General features: G+C 41.8%; 1 protein-coding gene across 1 annotated transcript in view; it reads right to left on the bottom strand.

The window, feature by feature from the left end:
• Window positions 1-26146, bottom strand: part of MAP4K4 (mitogen-activated protein kinase kinase kinase kinase 4) — a 233415-nt gene that overhangs the window by 48542 nt on the left and 158727 nt on the right. The window contains 9 exon segments of the mRNA XM_077807105.1: window positions 5254-5454; window positions 6061-6111; window positions 6113-6148; window positions 8209-8319; window positions 8321-8371; window positions 18518-18728; window positions 19762-19834; window positions 20176-20351; window positions 22524-22602. Of these exon segments, the coding sequence (XP_077663231.1) occupies window positions 5254-5454; window positions 6061-6111; window positions 6113-6148; window positions 8209-8319; window positions 8321-8371; window positions 18518-18728; window positions 19762-19834; window positions 20176-20351; window positions 22524-22602 (989 nt within the window).

Here is a 26146-nt window from a genome sequence, read left to right on the forward strand (position 1 = left end):
TTCTGCTACACCAAGACGGAAAAATGCTTCCATTTGACAGACTAGCATTTCCTAGCGGAGCCTTTTCTGCTCTTATATAGAAGTGGCTCTCAATAGTTCCAGACTACTGTGCCCTTTCAGGAGTCTGATTTGTCTTGCATACCTCCAAGTTTCATCTCACCTAAGAACTATTTGCTTACAAAATGAAACATAAAAATATAAAAGTGTCACAGCACACTATAGCTGAAAATTTGCTTACTTTCATTTTTACCATATAATTATAAAATAAATCAATTGGAATATAAATATTGCGCTTACATTTCAGTGTACACAGCAGTATAAACAAGTAATTGTCTGTATGAAATTTTAGTTTGTACTAACTTTGCTAGTGCTTTTTATGTAATCTTTTGTAAAACTAGGCAAATATCTAGATGAGTTGATGCACCCGCGGAAGACCTCTGCATACCCCCAGAGCTACATGTACTCCTGGTTGAGAATCACTGTTATAAAGGATGGTTTGTACAGCTTCAGAGCAGTAATGTTCTAATGTTGATGCCCATCCATACACCAAGTCTTGAGATGAAACTCTTCGGGGCTGGGATGCTTGACCCTGCCCTTCTCCCAAGTCAAGAGATCAGGAAAGGACCGGATGCTGATTTGAGGAAAAGATGACAGTCGTAAGAAATTTGAGAACCAAAACTTTCTGGGCCAATTGGGGATGATGAGGAGACTCGTGCCCTGTCCTGACAAACTTTCCATAAGACCTGGTAGGAGCAATAAGGAAGGAGAGGCACAGCACAGATGGTCTGACCAGGGGAAAAGAAAAGCATTGCCTTCAGAGTGTAGATCTGGAGCTCCTCTGGAACAGTTCATGTTGCATTTCTTGTTCGCCTGAGAGGTGAACAGATCCAAGTAGGGGATCCGCCACTGAGCAAAGATTCTGTTCACTACTGAATCATGCAATTCCCACTTGTGAGCAATGGCGAAATGCCTGCTGACGGTGCCTGCCAACACATTCTGAGTTACTGGAAGGTAAGATACCGACACAGGGTGATTCAACTCCTGATACACCAATTCCATAGGGAGACTGCGTCTACATATAAGGGGTGGATCTCATCCTTCCATGTTTGTTGATGTAAAAGACAGAGGTCATATTGTCTGATATTATGAGGACATGGTGGGACTGGATAAATTGCAGAAAAACTTCACAAGCTTTTTGGACTGCCTAGAGTTCCGGAAGGTTGATGTGCATCCTGTCCTCTTGAGGTGCCCAAGTACCCTGTGCCATATGGCTGCCCCTGTGGGCTCCCCAGCCTGAAAGGGAGAAGTGTCTGTTATGATCACCTTGTCCAGCAAGGCTGCTGGGAAGGGGACACCCACACATACCAGATGGGGATCTTTCCACTACATCAGAGAAGGCGTTACTCTGGAAGGAATTGTAACCAGGATATTCATGCTGTGATTGGTTGGTGAATACACGGCCTGGAGCAATGCCTGAAAGCAACATAGATGGAGTCTGGCAAATGGGATAACATAAGCGCATGAAACCATGTGCCTCAGGAGAGAAAGAAAAGTTCTGACTGGAGCATGAGGGTTATGCATAACCTGATCTATCAGAGTACTCATGCTGCAAAACCTGTCCCTTGATGGATAAGCTCTTGCAATGAGTGAATCTAGGGAGGCCCCCATGAAATCTACAGTCTGTGTCATTCTGAGGATAGACTATTTCAAGTTCAGCCGGACTTCTAGGGAAGAAAGTAGTTGAAGCCATTAATGAGGTTGATTCCTAGGCTTCCTGATGTGTCCTGGCAATGAGAAGACAATCATTGAGATGGGAAAGACAGTGAAGCTGTTCCATTTGAAATGAGCTGCTACTACCAGAAAGACATTGGTGAAGGTCCTGGGGGCAATGGTGAGGCTGAATGGGAGAACCCTGTACTGGAAGTTGTTGGGGCCCTGCCTGTGGGCGGGGTGAATATCCATTGAAAGTAAGTGTCCTTCATATTGAGAGATGTAGACCAAAAGTCTTCTTTTAAGGATGGGATTACTGATGCCAGAGTGACTATGTGAAATTTCATCTTGCGAATAAAGCCGCTGAGACTGCAGAGGTCCAGGACCATTCTCCAACCTCCCTTATTTTTGGGAACTAGAAATATGTACAGTAAAAAAGTTTCCCTTGGTGTTGAAGTATGTGCTCTATTGCCCTCTGCTGGAGGAGGGATTCCACCCCCTGCTGGAGAATCTACATCAGAGAATGGTCCCAAAAGGAAGACAGGGATGGGGGTTTTGGAAAGGTATGGAAGTAAACTTGATCACGTAGCTGGATTGGATGATATCTAATACCTACTTGCCTGTTGTCATGGCACTCAGGTTTTGAAAATAAGAGTGCTAAATGACCCCCAAAGGGTTTGTGAGGATTTAATTACTAGTGGCATTATTAATGGTTTGCAACTCTTGAACTCCTGTCAAAAATATCTTTTCACGTGGTGGGGGGGGGGAGGGAGGGAGAGATTGAGATGGTGCTATAGACATGGCATTTTCAGGAAAATGAGTCTTCTGTACTCTGTCTCTCACAAGGAGGGTCATAAGATGGCTGGGGATAAAACTGTTGAGATGGCAGTCTAGGTCTGTAAGGCTGAAAGTGATAACTTCCTTTTGGGGCAGGTGTATATATGCCCTGGAAGCCCAGGGTGGCCCTGAAGTCTTTTAAAGTATGTAAGGACTCATCCATCTTCTCATTGAAAAGTTGGGCTTCATCAAAAGGGTAAACTCTCCATGGTGTTTTGGACCTCCCTGGGAAATCCCGAAGCACGTAGCCATGATTTACGGTGCATCACTGCCATTGACATCGACCCACATGATGTATCCGCTGCATCAACCATGGATTAAAGTGTGGTTCTGGCCACCAGCTTATATCCTTCAACGAGAGCCTGGAAGTAAGCTCTGTCTTGCTTTGGTAGTTTGCCTACTAAGTCTGTGAATTTGGAATCATTCAGACAGTTGTCCTTAGTCAACAGTGACTGATCATTCGCTATATGAAATTGAAGGCTAGAAAAAGGCTGGTTTCTTCCCAACAAGACATTTAGCCTCCTTGTCAGACGGAGTAGATTTAAGATGATGTTATCTAGATGCCTCTGTGGCAGCCTGTACAACCAGAGAGCTCAGTGCAGGGTGGGTAAAGAGAAATTCCACTCCTTTAGCTGGAATGAAATAGTGTTTCTCTGTCCTCTTGCGGGTAGCGACGTATGTGGCTGATGTATGCCAGACTGCTCTAGCAGCTTCCAGACTAGCTTCATTAACTGGAGCTGCTATTTGACTGGATCTGGTGGTTTGCAGGATATCCCAGAGTTTGTGTTGAGGGTCCTGAACCTCCTTGAGGAAGATCTGGAGTTCCTCTACCACCCTTTGCAATAAATCCTGAACTATTTATGATCATCTGGAGGGGATGGAGATGCTTCATCAGGAGTTGAAGACGACAATCTTTTTGGTACTGGCAGAACTGGTTCTTAGTCCTCCTCTTCCAGGGGGTCAGGAGGAAACTTTGACTTTTCCCTCAGAGTGGAATGGTGGAGTGACTCAATGGCATAAAACATGGGCTCTGTATTTCTGGCATACGGGTCCCAGGTTCCCCAGTATGGCCAGTACACTGGGTTAGGAGGGGGTTGTGGGGGTCCCCATAACATGGGGCAAATGTCAAGAGAGAGGCTGGTACAAGGAGGCTCTGGATCTCCTGTCTGGACTAACATGTCTCAGAGGAGAAGATGATAGCTCCTCTGGTGGTTCAGATTTTCACAAAGAAGAGAAGAAAGGCTCCGGATCCAATGGAGATACCAACGGTTCCGACAGAGGAAAGGTCCAGCTGGCAGATGGAAGAGGGCATAGGCTTCTCTCAATAGTAACCTCTCCTGAGAGAAGGTCCTGATGATGGGGGGAACTAAAGCTCGGGAAGAGCAAAGACGTCTTCTGGTGTAGTATAAGTCTCTGATGTCCCTAGAGCAAGGGGTAGGATCCACTCGTGCCAAAGAGGGCAGAGGAGGGAGGCTCCGTGTGGCCAGAGTGAGATACAGTGATGGCACCGCCAGCAGGAGCCCTTACGGGTTGAACAAGCAGATATGCTCAATTTAGGCAGAGCTGTGTTGGACGTCTTCGAAGCAGACATCGAGGGACACCTGTTCTTATGCTTCTGTGAGCATTCTTTGCCTTCCCAACAAGGCCACAACAGGGCGTCTGTGGGTATGGATTACCATGCAACAGAGTTGGACCTCGTGACGGGAGGCACATTTCATGTTGATTCAGGCAATGTACCAGGAGTCCCTCAGCCTGAGTCCAACTGTGACCGCACGGCTTTCTTCATGGCATAATCCAATACCTGTAATGGGGTGGGAGGCAGGGAATCTATCTCACTAGGAAAAAAAAAAAAACAACTGGTAAAATCTATAAAAACTATTAAAAACTTACTAACTATAAGGAACTATACACAAAAGGCACTAAGGCAATCTTTGAAATATTTACAGATTGAAGAAATCCAAAGGAGACCTGCAGACACTGGAGGTTCCAACCAAGGTCATGCAGTGGTAAGAAGGAACTGGAGAGGCAGTCGGTCTGCTCCACTCTCTATTCCTTCAGTTGGAAGCACAAAGAAGGCCAGGCCACATGCGCAGACCAGCAGACACTACTTGCAAGAATTCTGTAACTTCAGCTGCAGGGAGAGCATGTACAGCCACAGTGACATACACAGAGGGACCAGCACTTGAAGTAGTGCTGCTTGTGATAAAAATACATGTCCACTACACAGTAGGTGAAACTGCTATGATTTAACAAACTTGAAACCAATTCTCACCACTGCTCTCGTTGAGAACTTTTCCTTCCATCCTTTATATGTCAGCCTCCCTGGGCCTTGGAGCCTGGGGATCTAGCCTGAGCCAGAACATCTGCTCTGCTCATTTTAGCTCTGCAGCACGAGCCTGGGTCAGTTGACCTGGTATCTGAGACTCGCTGCCGTGGGGTTTTGTTTTGTTTTGTTCTGCGCAGATGTACCTTAAGTGACTTAAAAACCTAATTCCAATTTTCAAAAGTGATTTAGGCTTCTAAGTTCCACAGTGGGCCTCAGAGGAGCCTAAGTCACCTCTGAAATGACTACCCAACATCTCATTTTGGTACTTTGGCTTCCAATTCTTTTGAGCCCCGTTATAACAGAATCATAGCTGTCAAGATGTTTGATCACTGAGCACAGACGAGCACATAACGGGAATAATATAAGAGAACAAAAGTTACCTCACGTGCTCTTTCAGTAGGTTCATAATGGGATTTAGGCTCAGGGATATGATAGCTTTGTTTATTCCTTTCTTGTTGCTGCTGCTGCTGCTGCCGCCTATGATCATGCTGCAGTGACAGGAGATACGCTTGCTCCTGTTGCAACTGGCGCTGGAGTCTCTCTGCTTGTCGATGCTCCTCCATCTCTCGCCATCTGTATTCCTTTGAGAAAAAGTGTGAGTAATTCAAGACATGACACAGAACTTATGGAAGATATTTCCCTCTCCATCCCATTAACAAAAACTCATTTTTTTCCCCTTAAGTGTAAGGTATAGAGAACTAAGCTGGACAAAATGGCATATAGGTTTCCTGCTGGGAAAGTTGAGAGTGTTTAGCTCTCCAGTTCCGTCAAGGATAGCGACAGCAAAATGTATTTTAATAAATCCACTATAATGTTCAAAAAACAGTGATTTGGAACAACACTAGGCCATTGTATCCTGGGGTTAATTTACATATCATATGTTTTTGATCTGCAGCATAAGTACCCTCTAGTTCTTCACTGAATGCCAAGGTCTGTTCAAAAACTTGACCACCAAACCAAAACTGTTCAACTTTAACATAAATCCTCCTCTTACTGCACAGAAAGCAGTATGACCATACAGTCTCTCTCATGTGTGCCTGTCAGCCCACTACGCTAGCATAAATGGCCCTTTAATCAAGCTCCAATGTTCATACAGTAGGTGCAGCTGTGTCCGACTAAGGGAAGTCTAGGACTGGCCAGATGAATGAATCTTATCGCTACTGAACAAAACAGATACAGTGCGTTACCAGTAACATGGCCTGCTCCTGGAGCAGCTGCTGCTGAAGAATTTCCAAGTTGCCGCTGCTCCTCTTCTAGCTGTCGCCTGATATACTCCTGTCACATAGAAATTACCCAGCAATAAATTTATTCAAAAGGAATGCATCAGAACCACCTGAGTGGAACACCACAAGCTACTTTCCCAGTCATCTTTAGTAATAAATTCCCTTAGTGCTGGATTAATGCCTAGAGAACAATTTAGAAAACCCTATAATCTAAAATTCTTAGTTGGCTGATGTATCCTGTTCGGACTACTGTAATATTCAGGGCATGGGCCATAGCTCGTTTATGTATTTTGAGAGTGGTTTCAAAAGAAGCAAATGCACTTAAGAAAAGTTTTGAGAGTTAAACACAGCAAGTCTTACTCAATCCAGCCAACACAAATCACATGCAAGTTTTATTTTAAATTAGTTTTTCACGCTTGTGGTGATGAACAGTTAGCAACAGCAAGAGCCAGGCTTAGTATAGGCAGACCCTTGTGCAAGCTTCCCCATGGGGGCCTTGCCAAATGCAGTTGACACCTGACCTGCCATCTCCCATACTAGCCCAATCAGAAGCCTCTCCTAAGCAGACACTGCCAATCTTGCTGAATTATGCGATGGTTATGACACAAACAAACATCCACTAGGAAACAGATTTTAGACCAAACAAACTCACTTTCTCTTGTGACCTAGCCATAGTTAAACCTACATCAAGAGGTCAAAAGTGAATATGTTGACCCACTATGTCACCAGGCCCCCTATACCAACTCTAACTATGAAGCACCCTATCCAAGCAGATAACATCCTGTCATGCAAGTAATGGAAGTATGTAATATATGCATGCGTGCAACATATATATATATATATATACACACACACACACACGTACAGTGTATGCATAAAGAAATTAATGGGTCAGTGCTATGGAGACAGGAGCAACAGAAAAGTCTAATGATAGATCAATGATGTACACCAGCTTATCACAGGAACCCTGGCAAGTCCACAGGTCAGGTTAAGAAAAATAAAGAAGAAATGTGTTACATTTCTTATAAAATATGTAGCGGCAACAATTTGACTCTTCCAGTTAACGATTGCCATCATTGCCACTGCATTTTTGTGATTTCATAATTAGCATCTAAACATTTTAAGTTGCTACTTGGGATAAAAGGCATCTGCCTAAAAGCAAATTACGCTTCATTCATTCATCCCAGTAGGCTCAAATTATTATTTTGTGCCCCATCACTCCCAAATGTCTTAAAACAAAAACAAAAAGTCCATTGCATTCAGAAGGGCAACAATCCATAACATAAAGGTACCACACCTTTAAGTAGATGTTAGATATTTCTGGCCAAATCCTGCTCCCACTGAAGTTAGTGGGAATTTTGGCCTTGATATCTGTGGAAGCACCATTGGGCCCTTCATTTGGAATGAATATTTAAAGAGTACACAAAGTAATTACCCTGATTAAAGTTTATAACGAGTTTTTAAGTGTGCAGGTTTCATGCATAATTTCCACAGTTCAGTGACACACAGTTTGAAAGACCTCACTTATACTTTAAACATTAAGAACACATTTACAGTACATAAGATATTCTAAACGTTGTCTGAATTCGGCATACACGATGTGGATTTCCCCCGCATTCCCAACACAGAAAAGGAAAATACGGTACAACACAAATTAATATAGCGTTACGGGTTCATTTTTCAACTCAGCATATTCAGCAGTTATAACTAAGCCTTTGATTTATCTCATCCAACATGCCAAAGCATTACAAATAATATGTCTATCTTCCTCTGAGGTCTTCTGGACCTGGCTGATCCTGTGAGAGCTACTGTTCAACAAGGAGAATCAAGGACCAGTTTTCAGTATTTGTTCAGATTCCATCTTCAGAGGATTTTAGTCAAATGCTGGGTGTAAATTTAGTTTAGAGCCATCTGTGGATGTCAGTTAAGACTTCACTTTGCAAACAACATGAAGGTCACTTTATATCCCCGTAGAGCTTTATGTTCTACTTTTCTGTGTTTTTTGTCAAGGACAACAAAGAGGTCGGCTGGACTCTTCGGTGTTGGTTCTTTATATTGAACTAATTTTTTTAAAAATAGAACAAACCTAATGCACTTGTATCATGGACTCACCTGCTCTCTCTCCACTCTCCTTTTCTCTTCCTCTGCTCTCCTCCTCTCTTCCTCTTCCTTACGCCTCCTCTCCATTTCTTCTAGCCGTCTTTTCTCCTCCTGTTCTCTTCGCCCTCTGCTCACGCTCTTGTTGCCTTCGAGCTTCCCGTTCTCTTCTTTGTTGCTAGAGCAAGGGGAAAAAATGAAATGTTACTTTTATGGTTACCAAAGAGAGAAAGTTGGGGTTGATTTCTACTTGAAGGCTGGTAAGTAAAGTATGTAGGCCCCAGCAACTAACAAAGGAGTGTGCAGTAAACTATTTCATACATAAGAGGCAAGTATCCTGACATGGTCAGTTATACTCTTGAGCTTCTTCACAAGGCTGCACATAACGTTTTCCCAAACACTAAGAGGTTCACTGCTGCTGCTGCCCCAAGACCAGATGTAAAGCTCAAACTGAAGCATCTGTGAAGAACGAACGCAGTGAGGTAGTCACATGCTATCAGTCACCTTCTGAATTCCATCAGCCTTTCCCATTATCCAAATTTTGCCAAAAAAAGAAAATGAAATGAAATCATCACTTTCTGGATCACTTGCAGCAAAAATAACAATCCTATGAATACTTGATAAGCTTTTTAGTCAACATGATATGTCCTATGCGAAGAATTTAACTGCTGGTGCAACAACCCAACTGATGAAAAGGTGCCATACATTAATTCACTGGCAAAAAAATTTGTTAATGAAGAACTGAGGTTGCCCAGAAGTGCCTCACCTTTCCAGAACATAAAATCCACCTATTTTTAAACCTCTGAAAATCAAGAAACACAGGTTTACATCTTTATGGTCGCATAAATGAGCTTCCAAACACGAATCAAACGTAAACTGGTGCAGTGATGTCTGCCTGAGTCTGCAGAGAGCCCTGAACAATAGCTCTGAGAGGTGTGAACTGATAGATTCATGTCCATATAGCACAAACTTAGTAAGCAAGACTGATATTTATGCTTCAGTCTAACTGCTGATAATTGTAGCAGAACCATCCAGCTAATCTGCCTACCTCAAAATCTTAAATTGCCTCCCACGCGTCCTCAAGTGCCAAGAGACCCAGCTGTCTCCGGCTTAGCTGCCAAAACCTATCTCCCCTGACAATTTCTACAACATGCTTACAGGCTTCTAATACAGAAGTCTGCAACTTGTTGAGAATAAAATGTAGAAGCCATGTAACAAGAGATAACTATAATGATTATTCTTTTTCACATTTAATTAAATAAAAATTCAGTTTTTTAGTTTATCTGAAGCTGCCACAGAATCATGTCTGCTGAGCCAGAGTGCCACGGTAAGCAGGGGCCTTACCAGAGAATTTAGTCAAACCTGTGATGGAGTTCACATGGTCATGGCTATAGGTGCTCTCTCTGTAACTGTGCACACTGAAGCACTAAAGGCCATGCTTCACTCCCCTCCCTTCCTGCACCTGCTGCTTGCTTTGCTAAGTACACACACAACTTGACTGCTCAAGTAAGTAAAAATGCAACTGCTTTTTCCTTCCCACTGGGATCAACACTTTGCCCCAGGTGTAGAGGAGAGTGGTTGAGAGGAAGGTGACTAACGCAGTTTAAGGCTCAGAAATACATAGCTAATGCTCTACGCTTCCAGTGCTTCTTGACTAGTAGCACTTCTGGAAGCTATGCAGCTTTCTTCGAGATATTTGTTCACATATACCCACACCACATCTATTGGCAGCATTCCTGCTTTTCTTTAGAGTCACCTGGGGTTCACCACCACCTTTCTTCTCTTCCAATTTCATTGGACATAATTATGCTCTTTTCTCTAGTATGTATTTTACAAGTCTCTACACACACGACCTTTGCACTTTTTCCTCTAAGTCGGCACCTAGATTTTGCTGATCTGAACAACTTCTCTTCAATGAGTAGAGATACAAAAATAGTAAAGGCAACTCAGGAAAACACTGGAGATCTTAGGTTTTACTACTTGTTTTTTAAAGAACATTGAAAAGGGTTAAGTGGGCTCTTTTGTTTCAGAATCTACACATCTCTTGTCAAACAAATTCTGTATTTAAGTGAAAACATTCAGGTGCCTCTTGGCTAATCAAATCTCACAGGCTCTAAGTTTTGAAGCAGAACAGTTTGGTTGCCCAGAGAATGCAAGAGGCAACAAACTGTGATTAGTTAAGATGCATGTTTATTAGCTCTAACTCATCTTATACACAATTGCTCTACCACTTCTTAAACATAATTTTTTCAAAGAAAATAATTCTACGCTTAAGAAAACCTCTTGACCGCAAAAAGCAAAGGCAAAAATACTTTCTGTATACAAATAGTCATCATGGGTCAACATTTTTTTCTAGGTTTCAGAGTAGCAGCCGTGTTAGTCTGTATTCGCAAAAAGAAAAGGAGGACTTGTGGCACCTTAGAGACTAACAAATTTATTTGAGCATAAGCTTTCATGAGCTACAGTGGGGCTGGGTGGGGACATGGAGTGAAGTGCAGATGTGGTTGTCTGGCTCACTGCTCCCCAGAATGGACCCAGCTGAGGGGTCCTGTTCTCTGCACCTACAAGCTCTGTGTTAGACCATGTTCCTGTCGTCTAATAAACCTTCTGTTTCACTGGCTGGCTGAGAGTCACGTCTGACTGCGAAGTTGGGGTGCAGGACCCTCTGGCTTCCCCAGGACCCCGCCTGGGCGGACTCGTTGTGGGAAGCGCACGGAGGGGCAGAGGAACTGAATGCATCCGATGAAGTGAGCTGTAGCTTACGAAAGCTTATGCTCAAATAAATTTGTTAGTCTCTATAGGTGCCACAAGTATTCCTTTTCATTTTTTTCTAGTTATTGCTGCGGGGCCAGCAATAAATAAACTGCACCAGTTTGCTGCAGTATCTATATCCCTAACAGGTCATGATAACAGATCTTAAAATTGTATTATTCAGATTACTTTCTTGCTATCCTCCTCCCCCATTTTAACTCAAGCTGTTCTCAAAATACTGACAGCTAAAAATCAAGTCAGAGATAGAGACCTATGCTTGCTCTACCTAAAACAAATACTTTACACCAGCTATCAAAGTATTAATATGCAATTCAATGGTGCATGAGCCACACAGCTGCTTGGTTAGTGTCACTAATAAGCTTGGAGAAAGAACGAACGAACAAACGAAAATGAGAATAATTCAGTTCTAAGGTCCATCTTCCATGACATACCCATGCTAGAAATGGAATTGGTATACCATTGGGAAGATGAGAATCCCAGCATGTGTTTCTCATCTTCATGGTTCACGAGATATTGCACCTTCAATCTGACACCAGTCTCTCTGCCTAACAGTATTTATTGACACAATACAGGACATATTGCAAATCTTGGACCAGGGTCTTTCATTCCTTGGAAGATGGACACAGTTTGGGTCATTTTAATGAGATGAATCTATCATTTCTTGAAGCTATGGAGAGGTTTTTAGCAGTGACTATAAATAGCAACAACTGATAAGATAGCAACAACAACAACAAAGGAGTTCAAAATTGACTGGAGGAGTATGGCACTCTGTACCTCAGAGCAGCAGCCTGGAACCCCCATATTCTCCAATATCATATAATGATGATATGTTTTGTACAAAGTATTCCTTGTGAGGTACCATTTTAAAAGTCTTGATCTGTTGAACATTAATATCCTCTTGGATTGTATGTGATATCATTGTATGTGAAGTTATGGAGGTTTTCCTACGTGTGTGTTACTGAAATATGTTGTGGGAGATGCCCACAGCCAAGCTTTCAGGTACAACAGTGGAGTAGCCAGATGTGCTGATGGCCCATTGAAGGGAATCCACTCTCCCAATGACTAACCATCTCAGAGAGAACACGTATACAATGGAGACTGCTTGACCCACACCATAGCTAAAGATCTTTCCAGCAAGCTGGAAGAAACAATAAAAGCAGGGCAAGTGACATCACAACCTGGCCTCACTCCCCCCACAACACAATACCTGGTAATGTCTGGAGGACAAAGACTTTGAACTGGGGAGGGTGGTCCTGGGCTGGAAGACAGTTCCAGCTTGTGAATTAAAGATCTGCGAACTGTTTGTGCCATCTGTCAGGATGAGACACTGCTTGATTCCTGTTTAGTTTATAGAACTCATATTGCGAATTTACTTTTATTTCTTAGGTAACCAACTTTGATCTCTATGCTTACTGCTTACAATCACTTAAAATCTATCTTTCTGTAGTTCATAAATCTGTTTTATATTTTACCTAAAACAGTGTGTTTTGGTTAAAGTGCTTGTGAAATCTCAGCTCAGTTTACAAAGGCTAGTGTGTGTCCTCTCCACATCGAGGGAGGGATGGACTAGATAATGAACTTACACTGGTCAGGCTTCTGACGAGGGCAAGATAGTACAGTTCTGGGGTGCAAGGCTAGGAAGCTGGGGGCAATTGACTGGAGCCTCTCTCTTCTTGGTTCATGAGTGGTTGGCAAAGCATTCATGTAACTCAATTGGGTGTGCCCCTGCCTGTGGATGTCTGTGTAAGCGCAGTACCTGTCAGAGGTTTGTAGTGTGGCAACAGCATCATGGGGTGGGAGGGATACACCAAAGTTGGTGGGACAGAGGGTTCAGTGGTCCCACAGTCCAAGTTGCACCCTGGGGGTCCCATCACAAGGAACATGTGAGTTTCCCATACCATGATGTAAATAAAAGAATAAAATCCTATTTTAAAAAAAAAAAATCTTGAGTTTCAACATCCACAGTGCATGTTTACCACCCACTAGAAGATAAAGAAATACAAACTCTGCCACCAATCTGCACTTAAAGCAAATCTCTAAAGCACAACCATGATGTCTGTATGCCAAAGCACACAAAGGAATGGAGTTTCTTTACACCAGTTCTACCTTCCTGTTGGCACCACTTTAGTGGACTTGCTAAATGAATGCAAGTCTAGGCACCTGGCACTGCTTACCAAGAACACCACCTACCCACGGTTCACCGAATATGCAGAGTCCAACTTATAAGATTTCCCTTTCTTTGAATATGGCCTGTGAAAACCAAGCCACTGGAGCAGCAAACACTAAATACATAGAATTATTTTCAACCAGTGAGGAGAGGAGAGATGTATTGTAATAAAAACAGAGTAGGCTCAGAGAAGTTTTCGACATGAGTAATGACGCTACTAGCTAGCTACAGATTTCCTTACTTTTAAAGCAAGATGAGCCACCTGACCTCCCACTGGGCACTTGTGCTTTTTAACCTAAGATCACCTCACTGGCTAGACTTAAACTTTTTTTGAGGAGTGAATACTGACAGGATATGTTCACAGTGCCGTTTGGGCTTGACATCGGAAGCATCACTCATGTTGGACTTTTTTGGTCTAAGACCAACTGTAAGTGTCGCTAATATAATTTTCTTCTTGATTTTAAAAGTAAGTGCATTAGTTACTATACCTCTACCTATACATCACAAAAAATACACTAAAAAAATTTAGTATATAGCCTGGCTCCTGTACATACGGAGCTGGCTAGGTGGACCAGGCTGTTGCACTGTGGCTCAAGACAGTCTTTCAAACCTTCTTTAGCTGGACGAGAGACATGGTAGTCTAGTACCAACCTTTCATGATGCTGTATGTCAGATGAGCAGATTATTTTCAGACAACCAGCCACTAAAGAAAAGGCAAGCTCCAGAGTGCTGAAAGGAAATTTCTAATAGGTGCAGATAGAGCAATGGTAAAACTGCTAGGATCCTGACAACTGTCCTCTTAATGTCACCCATACCGCATTCTAACTCAGCTCTCAGAATGGTTCATGATTTTATAGGTCTGAGCTCACAGACTATGCTGTGTATCATGATTTACCAGAAGGGGGCAATGCAGCTACATATGCAAACTGCTAGTTTGCATATAAAAACAAATACAGTACCCTCGCTCACACAAGAAAACACTACCGATGAACGCGTGGATTAGAATACATATAAAACCACCTCTATATATCTGTCTTATATCCACATGAAGGTAGATATATACATGCATTAATGTTGGTGACGGAGTACTTGGAGGTGGGGAGAGGATAAAATAATCATATTGGACATGAGTCCACAGTGTAACCAACCCAAAATGTGGGCAATTCAAATGAAGTGGACCTGGATGGAAACCTTTCCTCTTTTAGTGTTGTAAAACAAAGTCCTGGCAAAATCACCCTCTGTACCTCATTGTGCCTAGCTTAATTGGAACCAATTAGATCAGAACCCTCTGAACTGTGGACGTTATTTTTATTATTTGTATTATGGTAGCACTTAGGAGACCTAGTCATAGAGGCTCAGTACTTACATCGCAACTAGTTCTCATTTTGCAAAATCAAAACTAGACTCGGTTTTGCCAAGCACGAATTCTGATGCTTCTTCGTTCCCTTCAAGCCCAGGATTGCTTTTTTCCATTTTGTTGTAGAGAAAAGCTCAGATGCAGGCACATTTAAATAATAATAATAATAATAATAATAATAATAATAATAATAATAAAGTCGAGGACAGCTCAGATTTCTTTTTTTAACCACCTAAGTCTTAAGTGTCATACAAGTGATCGTTATATAAAAGCATATGTCTAACCAAAAACTTGCAAAGCTTCAGATAATCTTCTACACTTCAGCAATGTATAATTTCCTCCTTCTAAGTAATTCAGAAATTACAAGGTCTCTGAAACAATTGTTTTCAGTAGTCACTTATATGCCTTTTAAAAGCAATCTTCTCTCTAATACTGCTGAGGATAATGCACTTTTGGCACGTGTCCTACACGCTGTTCTTGTGGCAGTCTCAGTCAAAACTGTCTAGGATCTGTGCCAGAATTGTAAGAACAAGTGCTCAATTTTAATTTAAGAAAGAAAAAGAAAAAATAGACATGTCGGCAATATGTCCAGGGAGACTACCTATGGTCTAAAACGTTCCTCTAATTCTCACAAGTGAATGTCAAACACAAATGCCAAAAAATGCAACTTCCACCAAAAGCAGCACCAGAAACCCAAACCGACAAAAGCCAGGGAATTTGAAAGCGACGCTATTTTTAACTCACGTTATTAAGCTTTTCTTTCTTCATAACACAAAGTAAGTTAAGAACAAAGGTTCATCCTTTTGGTTTCTTGGCTTTCATCACTCTGTGCCACAATATTAATGTTATCTAAGAACGTTTCTTCCCCTCACCCTCTTAAAGAAGGTTTGTTCTGGCTAAAGTTTTCCTAAGAATCTCTCAGATGGACGGATGCTTCTCCAAGAATAGAAGATCCAAAACAAAAAAAAGTTCAAAAGAACTACATATGCTTGTAAGCAATTTGGTGGGGGCCATGTTCTTTTTTAAACTAATTTCTTATTGATGACAATGCTTTTTTTCTAAAAAAGCTTATATGGTAATTTCACCATAAAAAGTGAGGGAGTTTGGCAGCAGTTATAGATTTGGCAGACGCAGAAGTTTTTCTCCTCCAACTCTTCATGGTCTATTGTGGAACTCTATTCACAAATGCATCAATCCTCAATACACAGTGTCACTGTGTTGCTAACGTTGTAATCAATCAGTTTGAAGTCTATTTTTCAGCAGCAAATTATTCAAAATTGTTCTGACTTTTTAAAAAAGGGTGAAAGGATATATTTAAGCAAAAGAAAACATGATTTTATAAACTAAAAAAAAAAAAAAAAAAAAGCTATCCAACATGCATATGCTGGAATAAACTGAAGAGTCAAGTGAAGGATAGGCTATCTAAAGACAGAAAACTAATCATATTGCCACACAGATCCATCCTTGAAGGAGGTAGGTTTAGACATATCAAATACTGGGGTTTTTTTAAATACATAAACACATTCACTTACAGGGCCTTATTGAAAAGAGAGGGATTGACCTAAATGCAACTTCCACCTGATTTAGCGTTTTCATTTTTTTAAGTTTTGCACGTATTTACACACACTCTCTAACACCTAAATAACCCCTTCAATTAAACTTTAGACTCTTTCTAGCAAACAGACACATTGTTCTCTGTTATTTGCAGCATTTTTCCTTTTGTATTGAGAGCAATTTCAGATTTAAAAGGTCATATTGATCATGGCAGATTAAATGGGTTACATCACTTAGTTATTAAAAAAAAAAGCCTAGAATTACAGTTTTCAGATGTTTTTAAAAAAAAAGTTTCACTTTTGTATTAAGTGGGATTTCAGATTAACAACATCATGCAGGGGACTAGGCGAGTCATTAGATTAGGGTCACCTCAAAGGTTTTAATTCAAATCCTGACTCAAGTAAAAAATAAGCATCTCATTTTAGCTTTCCCCAGTCTGCTTTATGACCAAATAATAAAATTGCTGCACAACTGACAGTCTCTTTAAGACAGGCCAAGACCTGGAATGGCAATGATATTTATCTTGGCAATTTGAGGATGGTGGGGGAGAGACAGAAGAGAAAAGAAGCTTGCATAGCTCCTTCCTGCTGCATATGTGTGGCTGGGTCCTAGCTATCAGTTCCTCCTTATAAAAGCAGTAAATTCAGTCACACATTTGAAGTGGGTTGGTGAAAAAGTCTTAAGGTAACCTGCAAAGCTTTTTTGAATTTTATGTTACATTATTGATCGTGTTAATACATAATGCAAATCTTAAAGTTATGAATCGTAAATGTATGTGTAAACTTGACGTACTACTACGTGGAGCTATGGAGCTAATCTGGTCATCGTTGCACTGTTAAACATTATCAGTGCTTGGAAAACTAGATAGCTTTGATGAAGAACTACATGCCAGACGAACAGCTGTAACAGCAAATCAAACAAGGATCTTTGAGGACAATTGGAATTTGACCCTGTACTTCCTGAAGAGCCAAATGATTGGTTTCACTTCATCTCCCAGACTCAGTTTTGGTGTGCAAAATTTTTTAGAAAATTTTCCATCTGCCAGATCCTAAAGAACCTTTTATTTCCTCACTTACTAGCTGTCTTGTGTGAGCATTTAAATAAAGAAGTTTAGAAACAAAATAAAGACAGACTCACAAGGGACAAGGTGATGTACAAAAAACTTTTGAGCAAGAAAATCCGAACAAACTATGTAAGCAAACCATCAGTATATTTCCCAAAGGGTAAACATGCAAAAATTTACCTGGGCTTTTGTTAAAAAATTCAGATGGATATAGATACAAAAATGTATGAAAATGGCATGTCTCCTACAGGACAAATGGGAAAAAAATCCGGTATATTATGTAAGATTTGCTACCTATGACATTGAGAAAAATGAATAATGGGTATTCTTATATCATATACCTGTATGCTACTACACATAGAATTGTAGACCTGGAAGGGACCTCAAGAAGCCCTCAAGTCCAGCCTCCCGCACTGAGGCAGGACCAAGTGAACCTACACCATTCCTTGACAGGTATTTGTCCAACCTGTTCTAAAAACCTCCAATGATGGTGACTCCACAACCTCTCTTGGAAACCTATTCCAGAGCTTAGCTATTCTTATAGTTAAAAGTTTTTCCTAATACCTAACCTAAATCTCCCTTGCTGCAGATTAAGCTCATTACTTCTTGTTTTATCTTCAGTGGACATCGAGAACGATTGATCACAGTCCTCTTCATAGCAGCCTTTAACATATCAGAGGGTTAAAAAGGTGCCCCCCCCTCAAGGCTAAACATGCCCAATTTTGTTTAACCTTTCTTCATAAGTAGATTTTCAAAATCTTTCATCATTTTTGTTGCTCTCCGCTGGACTCTCTCCACGATTTGTCCAGAATTGGACACATTACTCCAACAGAGGGCCTCACCAGTACCAACTAGAGCAGGACAATTACCTCCCATATCTTACACGAGTCTGCACTGCATCAAAAAAGAGGTTGCCATCCACCACGCACGAATGCCAAATGCAGATATTTAAGAAAGCTCTAAAAGAACTCTGATACATACCATGAACAGATATTTCTCAAAGCCGTTTAAGCGGCATGATCTGGTTTAAGAAAGCTGTACACTGATAACTAAACATAGAAGTCTTTCCTTCTGTACAGCTACACCAAAAGTCTCTAGGCCAATTGCCTGGTATTTTGAATAGCAATAGATATATACATACACAATTATCTTCATTCAAAATACAATGCATTTAGGTTTTTGGAATCAGTTACCTCCTGGGAGTTTGCAGGGTATTCAGTACTTTTGGAAATCAGACCACCACGTCTACACATGGATGCAAGAGCCTTACTTTAGGATCCTGGTTTTGAAAATCTTAGCTAATGGATATATATACTGTTCTTGCACAATACACAGGGAATATTTCTTAAGAACTTGGGACAATAAGCAAAGCAGGAGCTCTGCCACCTTAGCTCCAGTCTTCTATTTCTACCTCTTCTAGCCGCCTCCTTTGCTCTTTCTGCTGCTCTATGCGTTTCTGTCTCTCTGCCAACAGCTGCCTCTTGTACTCCTCCTGCTCTCGGAGCTGCTGTTCCTGTAGCAGCTGCTGTCTCCGAAGGGCCTCCGAACGTTCCTTGTTTTCCTGCTGCAGTCTCAGGAAATCACGTCGGAGGGTAGATTCTCCAGGCACATTGACAATCGAACTGCAAAAGCAGAAAGTTAAGCCTCCCATACCACAGAGCTGATACATTATATATATATATACACACACACACACACACTCACATACCTACACACATATATATACACACACACACACACACACACACACACACATATATAATTAGTTTAAATTTTAATCTGTCTTTCAAAATAAAGATACTGGATACATATCAAATAGATACTCTCTCTGGAAGGTGTCAAACCAGGTCAGGCAAAATAAGAGCCAACACAAACTTTTTTCCAGTCCTTGAACCGAGCCTACATCCTCTCGTTAAAGACAGAGAGGTCTGATTAGAGCCGCAGCTACCTGTGTACTTTGCCCCAGACACACCCACTGTAAGTCTCACACACCCACAACCTCTACAACAGTGGTTCTCAACCAGGGGTACTCGTACCCCTTGGGGGACGCAGAGGTCTTCAAGGGGGTACACCAACTCATCTAGATATTTGCCTAGTTTTACAACAGGCTACATAAAAAGCACTAGCAAAATCAGTACAAACTAAAATTTCATATCATCGCTTGTTTATACTGCTCTATATACACTGAAATGTAAGTGCAATATTTATATTCCAATTGATTTATTTTGTATTTATGTGGTAAAAAGGAGAAAGTAAACAATTTTTCAGTAATAGTGTGCTATGGCACTTTTGTATTTTTATGTCTGATTTTGTAAGCAAGTAGTTTTAAGTGAGGTGAACCTTGGAGGTACGCAAGACAAATCAGACTGCTGAAAGGGGTACAAAAGTCTGGAAAGGTTGAGAGCCAACGGGTATCAAGTCCCTCTGTGATGTATCCAAGTTTAGAGTGGACAGGATGGGGACCTCAAAAAAGTTCAGAGGTCTGAGCGAATGTTCAAACCTTTTGAGGTTCATGTCTCATTAGTGTATGTGATTAATTATATTTAGTAACACGCGTAAAGGCTTATGAAATAAAAGTATACTCCAGATTTGTCAAGGCAGGTTATAAAATTATTTGTCTAGATCTTTTAATGGCCTCCCATCAGCAATTATTACCTTGGCTCTCCCTCTTGTTCAGGCACTTCCTCCTCCTCTTCCTCACTTCCGCTATATTCATATTCTGTTTCATCTAGCAAGAAAGAGGAAACAATATTCCAGGTGGCTCTTACAATTGTTTATTTTAAAATACTTAGCTCCGGCTGTAGGGTCTCAGCAATCCAGTTCTGACCAGCTTAAATTATCAGATTTACATACAACATTTTGGAACAATTCAAATGTCATCTCATCCTAGAGACATAAGGAGACCTTCATTTGGATGTGAGCTTCAGTTTAATCCACAGGCTTTGTCTACAATGATAACTATATAGTCTTAGATTTTTTTGTAAAATCAGAGGTTGGTAGAATATCAAATAAACTGCTTTTAATAATATATACAAGTAAACACAGGCTTAGTTTTAAAAGTCTGCATACCCTTCTCTCCTCTCTTCTTTCTGGTCCTGTCTATATGGTCCTTAAGCTGGATTCGGACTTGCCGTTCATTTGGCTGATCGCGTATAAAAGGATGTTTTAAAAGCTGTTCGGTGGAGGGTCTCTGCATATAGTTCTTCACTAAACAACCTTCTATAAAACTAAAGAACTTTTTTGACCTGAGGGGAAAAAAAGGTGTAAAGCTAAGACTCAAATAATCCATTTTTCAGTTTTTCCTCATTAGTCCAAAAACCTTCAGTTCTCTTTCCCAAAATAGCATGTTTCTGTCTAGCAGCATAAATGGTGTCTTAGATAGATGTCTTCAAAAAAGCCACAAGAATGCTGCCAAGACAATTTGGGGACTCTTCCATTATTGCAAGTAATACCAATCTGTTTTTATATGTACTTGGCTTAGTGGGATAGGTCTGTAGGAATTGAAGAACATTTTGTTTTTTTAACTGAATAACTATGCATTTTTTAAAATAACATTTTCTGAATACTTAATGCCATATAATTTGTTCAATCAGGGCACACAGGACCAAATTAATCCCTGTTTTAACTATTGAAGTTAGTAATGGAATTCAATTCATCTCTGTCTAATGGATAAAGGGATGAGGAATACATGTTTGGTAAATCAGAACATTATCTTGCTAAAGTAGTAACTACTCCATGGTACTCCTGGGGGAGTTCTGTGCCACTGTACAATGCAGAATTTTGCAGAAATTAACGTTGCGCATGCAGAATTTCGTTTCCTCCCCTGCAGTGCTGCTAGCCATCACTAGAGGCCACTGGACTCGGCAGAACCCAGCTTTCATACAGAAGACACTGCTGGGGGGAAGGAGAGGGAGCTAAAGGGTTCCTGGCAGCTGCAGTTCCCAGCATGCCTTGAGGGAAGAAGGCGGCACACAGGAAACTCCATGCAAACCTGGGACCCAGCATCAGGCTGTTTCTCCCTCTGGATCCCTGGACTCAGGGGGTCTGTATTGTTACTTACATACTTACTGACAGGTATTCTGAAATAAATTACCAAAATAATTGAAACTGGTGATTATGTAGTGTAGGAGGACATGAGGCACTCTTAGACACTTTCAGGATAAAAATAATTGAATTTTTTTCCTTACCTCTGTTTCTAACAAAACTTTAGAAACAGAGTGAAAATAATGCTTAAAATTGTATTTTTCATCCCTTATCCTGTTTCCTTTTTGCCCTTCATTCACCTTGCTAAGTAAAAACAGTATCATTACTACTGCTGTTTTTAGCCAGTTTAACTTTCTGATTCTTATTCACTAGCAAAATGCGGCAATATTGGGGTTATAAACACTACAGGTAACGCTTACATCTAAAACAAACATTTTTTCATCCTTTTTCAAAACTATATGAATAGGTATGTATTCATAAACTCTGTGTTTTATAAAAGTTTATTTAAAATACACACACTCACACAGATGCTCCACTAGTCAATTACTGTATGAGAAAGTCATTCCAAACAATGATCCAGTGCACCAAGTCAACAAAGTAAATTATGTTATTTATATATCAGTGTAACTGGTCACATCACTTTACTAATTTCTTTTTTGACAGGACTCTAGCATTCAACCTCATAGTCATGCAATTTCCATTCACAGAGTGCATATTTCTTGTATGAAACAAACACACACACACACACACACACTTTTCCTTCACTTAAGAAGAAAGCACAGTAAAGCGTTACTTTGGTTAATGTTGAGGCTTTCATTGAGGATTTTAAGATTCTCATCTTCAACCTACATAAACCCTCATTCTAGTGAAAATTATTGCTTCATACAAATCAGTTGTGTTTAATAATGGGGAGGAAAATCCCATATTGTTAAGGGATTATTCCCAGCTGGCAAGAAGAACAATTTCAATCGTTTGCAATAATTAGAGTAAAAGCCTTCATTAATTTTAATAGTTCCTTTCAACTCAACATCTAGAAGTCAATGGCGCTGTCCTGTTTCTTTATAATACTGTATCTTAGAAAAGATATTGCATAAAATGCAGCAGAAGTCTAGGCTTTGAGCTGTGGTATAATTTGTCACCTTAATATGATGCTGCTCTGTCAACAGAACAGCTCATTTTTTGTCTCATGATTCAAAAGAGAAAATTTCGCTAAAAAAATAGAGCTAAAAAATAATCAATGCACATCTCATTTTGTGCTTTGATTTAATAGTGCAGAAGAGAATAAAAAGAGTGATTTTAGCCAGCTTAAATTATTTTACAGTTCTGTGGAAATGGTAAGAAAAAAGCATGCCATGAAATAAGAGATAAGAAAGTGCTATGTTGTAAAGAAAACAATGAAACAGACTACAGAAAACATAGGAGCCTCTACATACCATTTCTTGGATTTTAGACGTGGAGGAGGGTTTCTGGGTATAAGAAACAGCGCCCTCATTGGATGCATGTCACAGAGGGCTGGAAAAAAATATAATTTTGTTCAGTTGTTTTTCCACTTCTCGTGATTCTGCATTTTCACTGTCTTCACTTCAGGATTATTTCATTTTCATAGACATTTCCCCATCACCAACCCCTACATGTGATGGACACGGGAATGACATTAAGCAGAATTAAACTGAAATGCAAAAGTTAAGACAACAGTTCTGCCCCTAACTGCAAGTTTAATGCGGCCAAAAATAAAGGCCTAGATTATCCACTCAGATCCAAACATGGAAGGGACCTCTGTGCAGAGATCTCCACCTCCCTCATGGAAGGGAGAGTCAGCCTCCTCTGCAGCACTGTCCCCACACCATTCTCCAAACACAAGGGCACTCCGTAGTGTCAGGGTCCATAAAGGCGGCGGGGGTAGAGATAGAGCAGGTTGGGGGCCAAAATGAGGCCAGGAGCAAGGGGCCCCTGTGGCAAAAGAGAACATCCTGATATCTCAACTTCAGCTGAACACCACTGCCAATGAGTGAAGAGAAAAAGGAGGGGCTGAGGGCTAGAGATGGTAGGAGGCAAAGGACTCTGTGCAGATGGCCCTAATCTCCCATGCTTGGCAGTGGATCTCTCAACCTCTCCTGCAGGGAGAGCAAACCTAAAGGAATGACCAGAGAGGATACCAGTGAGGGGTTCATTATGACTCATTTCCTTCCCCCAACAGACCCTGTTGTGAGTTCTTCTGTAAGAGGGGCCAATCTGAACCCAACAGTTTAGCATGAAGTAATATCAATTACCAATTCCAATCAAGTGAAATGCACACACAGGTTACGGAGCCCAGTGACAGAGATTTAATTAAAACAAGAGGAAGTTACTTACCTGTAACTGGAGATATATGGTCCCTGTCTGTATTCCACTGTATTCCATCATGCGTCTAGACTGAGAGATTTTGAAAGTAGTAGTGTCCGTTGGTCCACCCGTGTGCCGTTGGTCCACCCCATCTTTTATTATCTCAGATGAAACCATGAGGTGAACCGACCATGACTCCAGTTCTTTCTCCCCCACAAATCCAACGGCTCCGCAGTGGAGGGGAAGGAGGGCAGGAAGTGGAATAGAGATAGGGACCACAAATCTTGAAGAGACTCCAATTACAGGTTAGTCACCTCATAGTCCCTATCTATATTCCACTGAGGGTGATTAACAAGCAGGACCTACATCAGAGGAGGTGCGAGGATGAGGATGGAATGGCTGAGTGGAGGACAGCCGTGCCAAATAAGGCGTCGATAGCGGAGTCCTGCACCCAGATGTAATGCGTAGAGAAGGTATGTACTGAATTCTACGTGGCCACCCTACATATGTCCTGAAGCAGCACATCTTAGAGGGTGACCATGGTCGAAACCTGGGCTCTCATGGAAGGGGCTCTCACCCTGGGGGAGGAGGCAATCCTGACAGCTGATAGCACAATGCAAGGCAATGCACCCCGAAATTAAATTTAGATATTCTCTGTGTGGAGATTGCCTGTTCTTTAACTCTCTCAACTATAGCAATAAATAATCTAGGAGATTTCCTGATTGGTCTTGTCCTCTGCAGGTAGAAGGCCAAAGCCCAATCGTGTCGAAGGAGTGAAGTTGTCATGCCTCTTCTAAGGCATCAGGCTTCGGAAAGGAAGCAGGTAAGTGGATGGGTTGGTTCAGATGAAACTTGGATACGACCTTTGACAGAAATTTGGGGTGTAGGTTCAGAGAGACTTTATCCTAATGGAAAGTGGTGAAAGGAGGGTCTGCCATCATGGCCACATGTTCACCTACCCTTCTCGCCGAAGGGACAGCCACAAGGAAAGCAACTTTCATGGAAAGGAGGGACATAGAACATGAAGCCAGCAGCTCAAAGGGCTGTTTCATTAGTGCCAACAGAACGAGGTTAACGTCCCACTGGTGAGCAATAGGCTGTAGGGTGTGATGAGGCATTTCTGAAACCTAAAAGTCAATGGGTGTGTAAATATGAAGTGTCCCTCCATGGTGGGGAGTGGAAGGCACTAACTGCAGCTAGATATATCTTGAGGGAGAGATGCAAAGACTTCAAGGGCAGGAGGTAATCCAAAAATAGGGGAATTGGCACCTCTTCTGGGGAAAGCCCCTTCTGTTGGGCCCAGGGGGTGAAGCGGTTCCACTTGGCCTGGTAGGAATGCCTAGTGGACTCTTTCCTGCTGCTCAAGAGGATGTTTTGCACCTCTCATGAGCACACCCATTCTAGAGAATATGCCCATCCAAATAGCACACCCTGAGGTGAAGCATCTGCATATCTGATCCTGTTGTGGCGCTGCCTAAGTAGCTTGGAGAAAGTAGGGACGGGCTGACACGTGATGTAGGTTGGAAAAGAAAACTGCCTGGGCCAGCATGGGAAAATCAAGATAACCATTGCTCTGACGCGCCTGATCTTGTGGAGTACTCGTGGCAGGAGTGGTAGAGGGGAGAAGGCATTGTTAATCTGGTCCAACCAGCAGAGTATGAGCGCATCACCTTGAAGGAAGGGACCACTACCCCCCTGGAGCAATAAGCACTGCATTTGTTGTTGATGGCAGAGTTGAAAAGGTCCCTGGTCAGAATCCCCACACTGGTGGGGGATATCACATACTACGGTGTCATGGAGTTCCCACTCATGATCAATCACAAATTGTCTGCTGAGAGAGAGTCTGCAATCACATTTCGAGTCCCCGGGAGGTAGGCTGAAGATAACAGGATCTGGTGGGTGATGCACCAATTCCAGAGGTTGACCACCTCAGTAGAGAGAGCAGTTGACTTTGTGCACCCTTGTTTGTTGATGTGGTAAAAAGTGGTGGTGGTGTCCAAGATGATAAGAATACGATGGGGATGGACGGATGGGAGAAATACAGAGCATGCCTTCCTTACAGCCCGGAGTTCCAGAATGTTGATGTGCATTGTGGATTCCCAAGGGGTCCATGTTCCCTCTGTCATGTAATCTCCTGCGTGCACTCCGCATCCTACGAGGGATGTGTCAATGACGATCGCCCTGTCTAGGGAAGATGGGAGAAAGGGGACTCCCACACAAACCTGTCACAGGTCCATCCAACACTGGAAGGAAGAGTACCACATGCTTCCTTACCTCCCGGCTAGATCCTGGAGCATGGTCCATAGCGGTGGTACCACCAGTGCTGACTTCAGACTCCGTAGCTGGAGGCGCACTCCTGGCAGCACCAGGCCGATGTAAAGTGGAAGCTACCCAGCCAGGGTCTGAATGAGGTCTCATGGCGACTTCCATGAGGGGCTTCCGGAAGCAGAGAGCTCAACCTTCTCGGGTACGGCTGTGGAAGCACTGGCAGATACTGCACCTGGATGCAATGTGGGCTTTCCCCAAGCAGTAGAGGCAGTGTTGATGTTCGTCGCAGACCGAGAAGGAATTCAGGCAGGAGGCACAGATTTTAAAGCCTGAGGTTTTCAGCATAGTCTAGTATCCACACGTGAGTATGGGTGGGAGGGTCCACACAGAATAAAACTCTCCAGGAAGAACCCCAATTCTACTCCTAAAACTAGCAAACTACTATAAAAACAATAGAAACAGTAAA

Source organism: Eretmochelys imbricata, chromosome 1 (genome assembly GCF_965152235.1).
Source record: "Eretmochelys imbricata isolate rEreImb1 chromosome 1, rEreImb1.hap1, whole genome shotgun sequence".
Lineage (NCBI taxonomy): Eukaryota > Metazoa > Chordata > Testudines > Cheloniidae > Eretmochelys > Eretmochelys imbricata.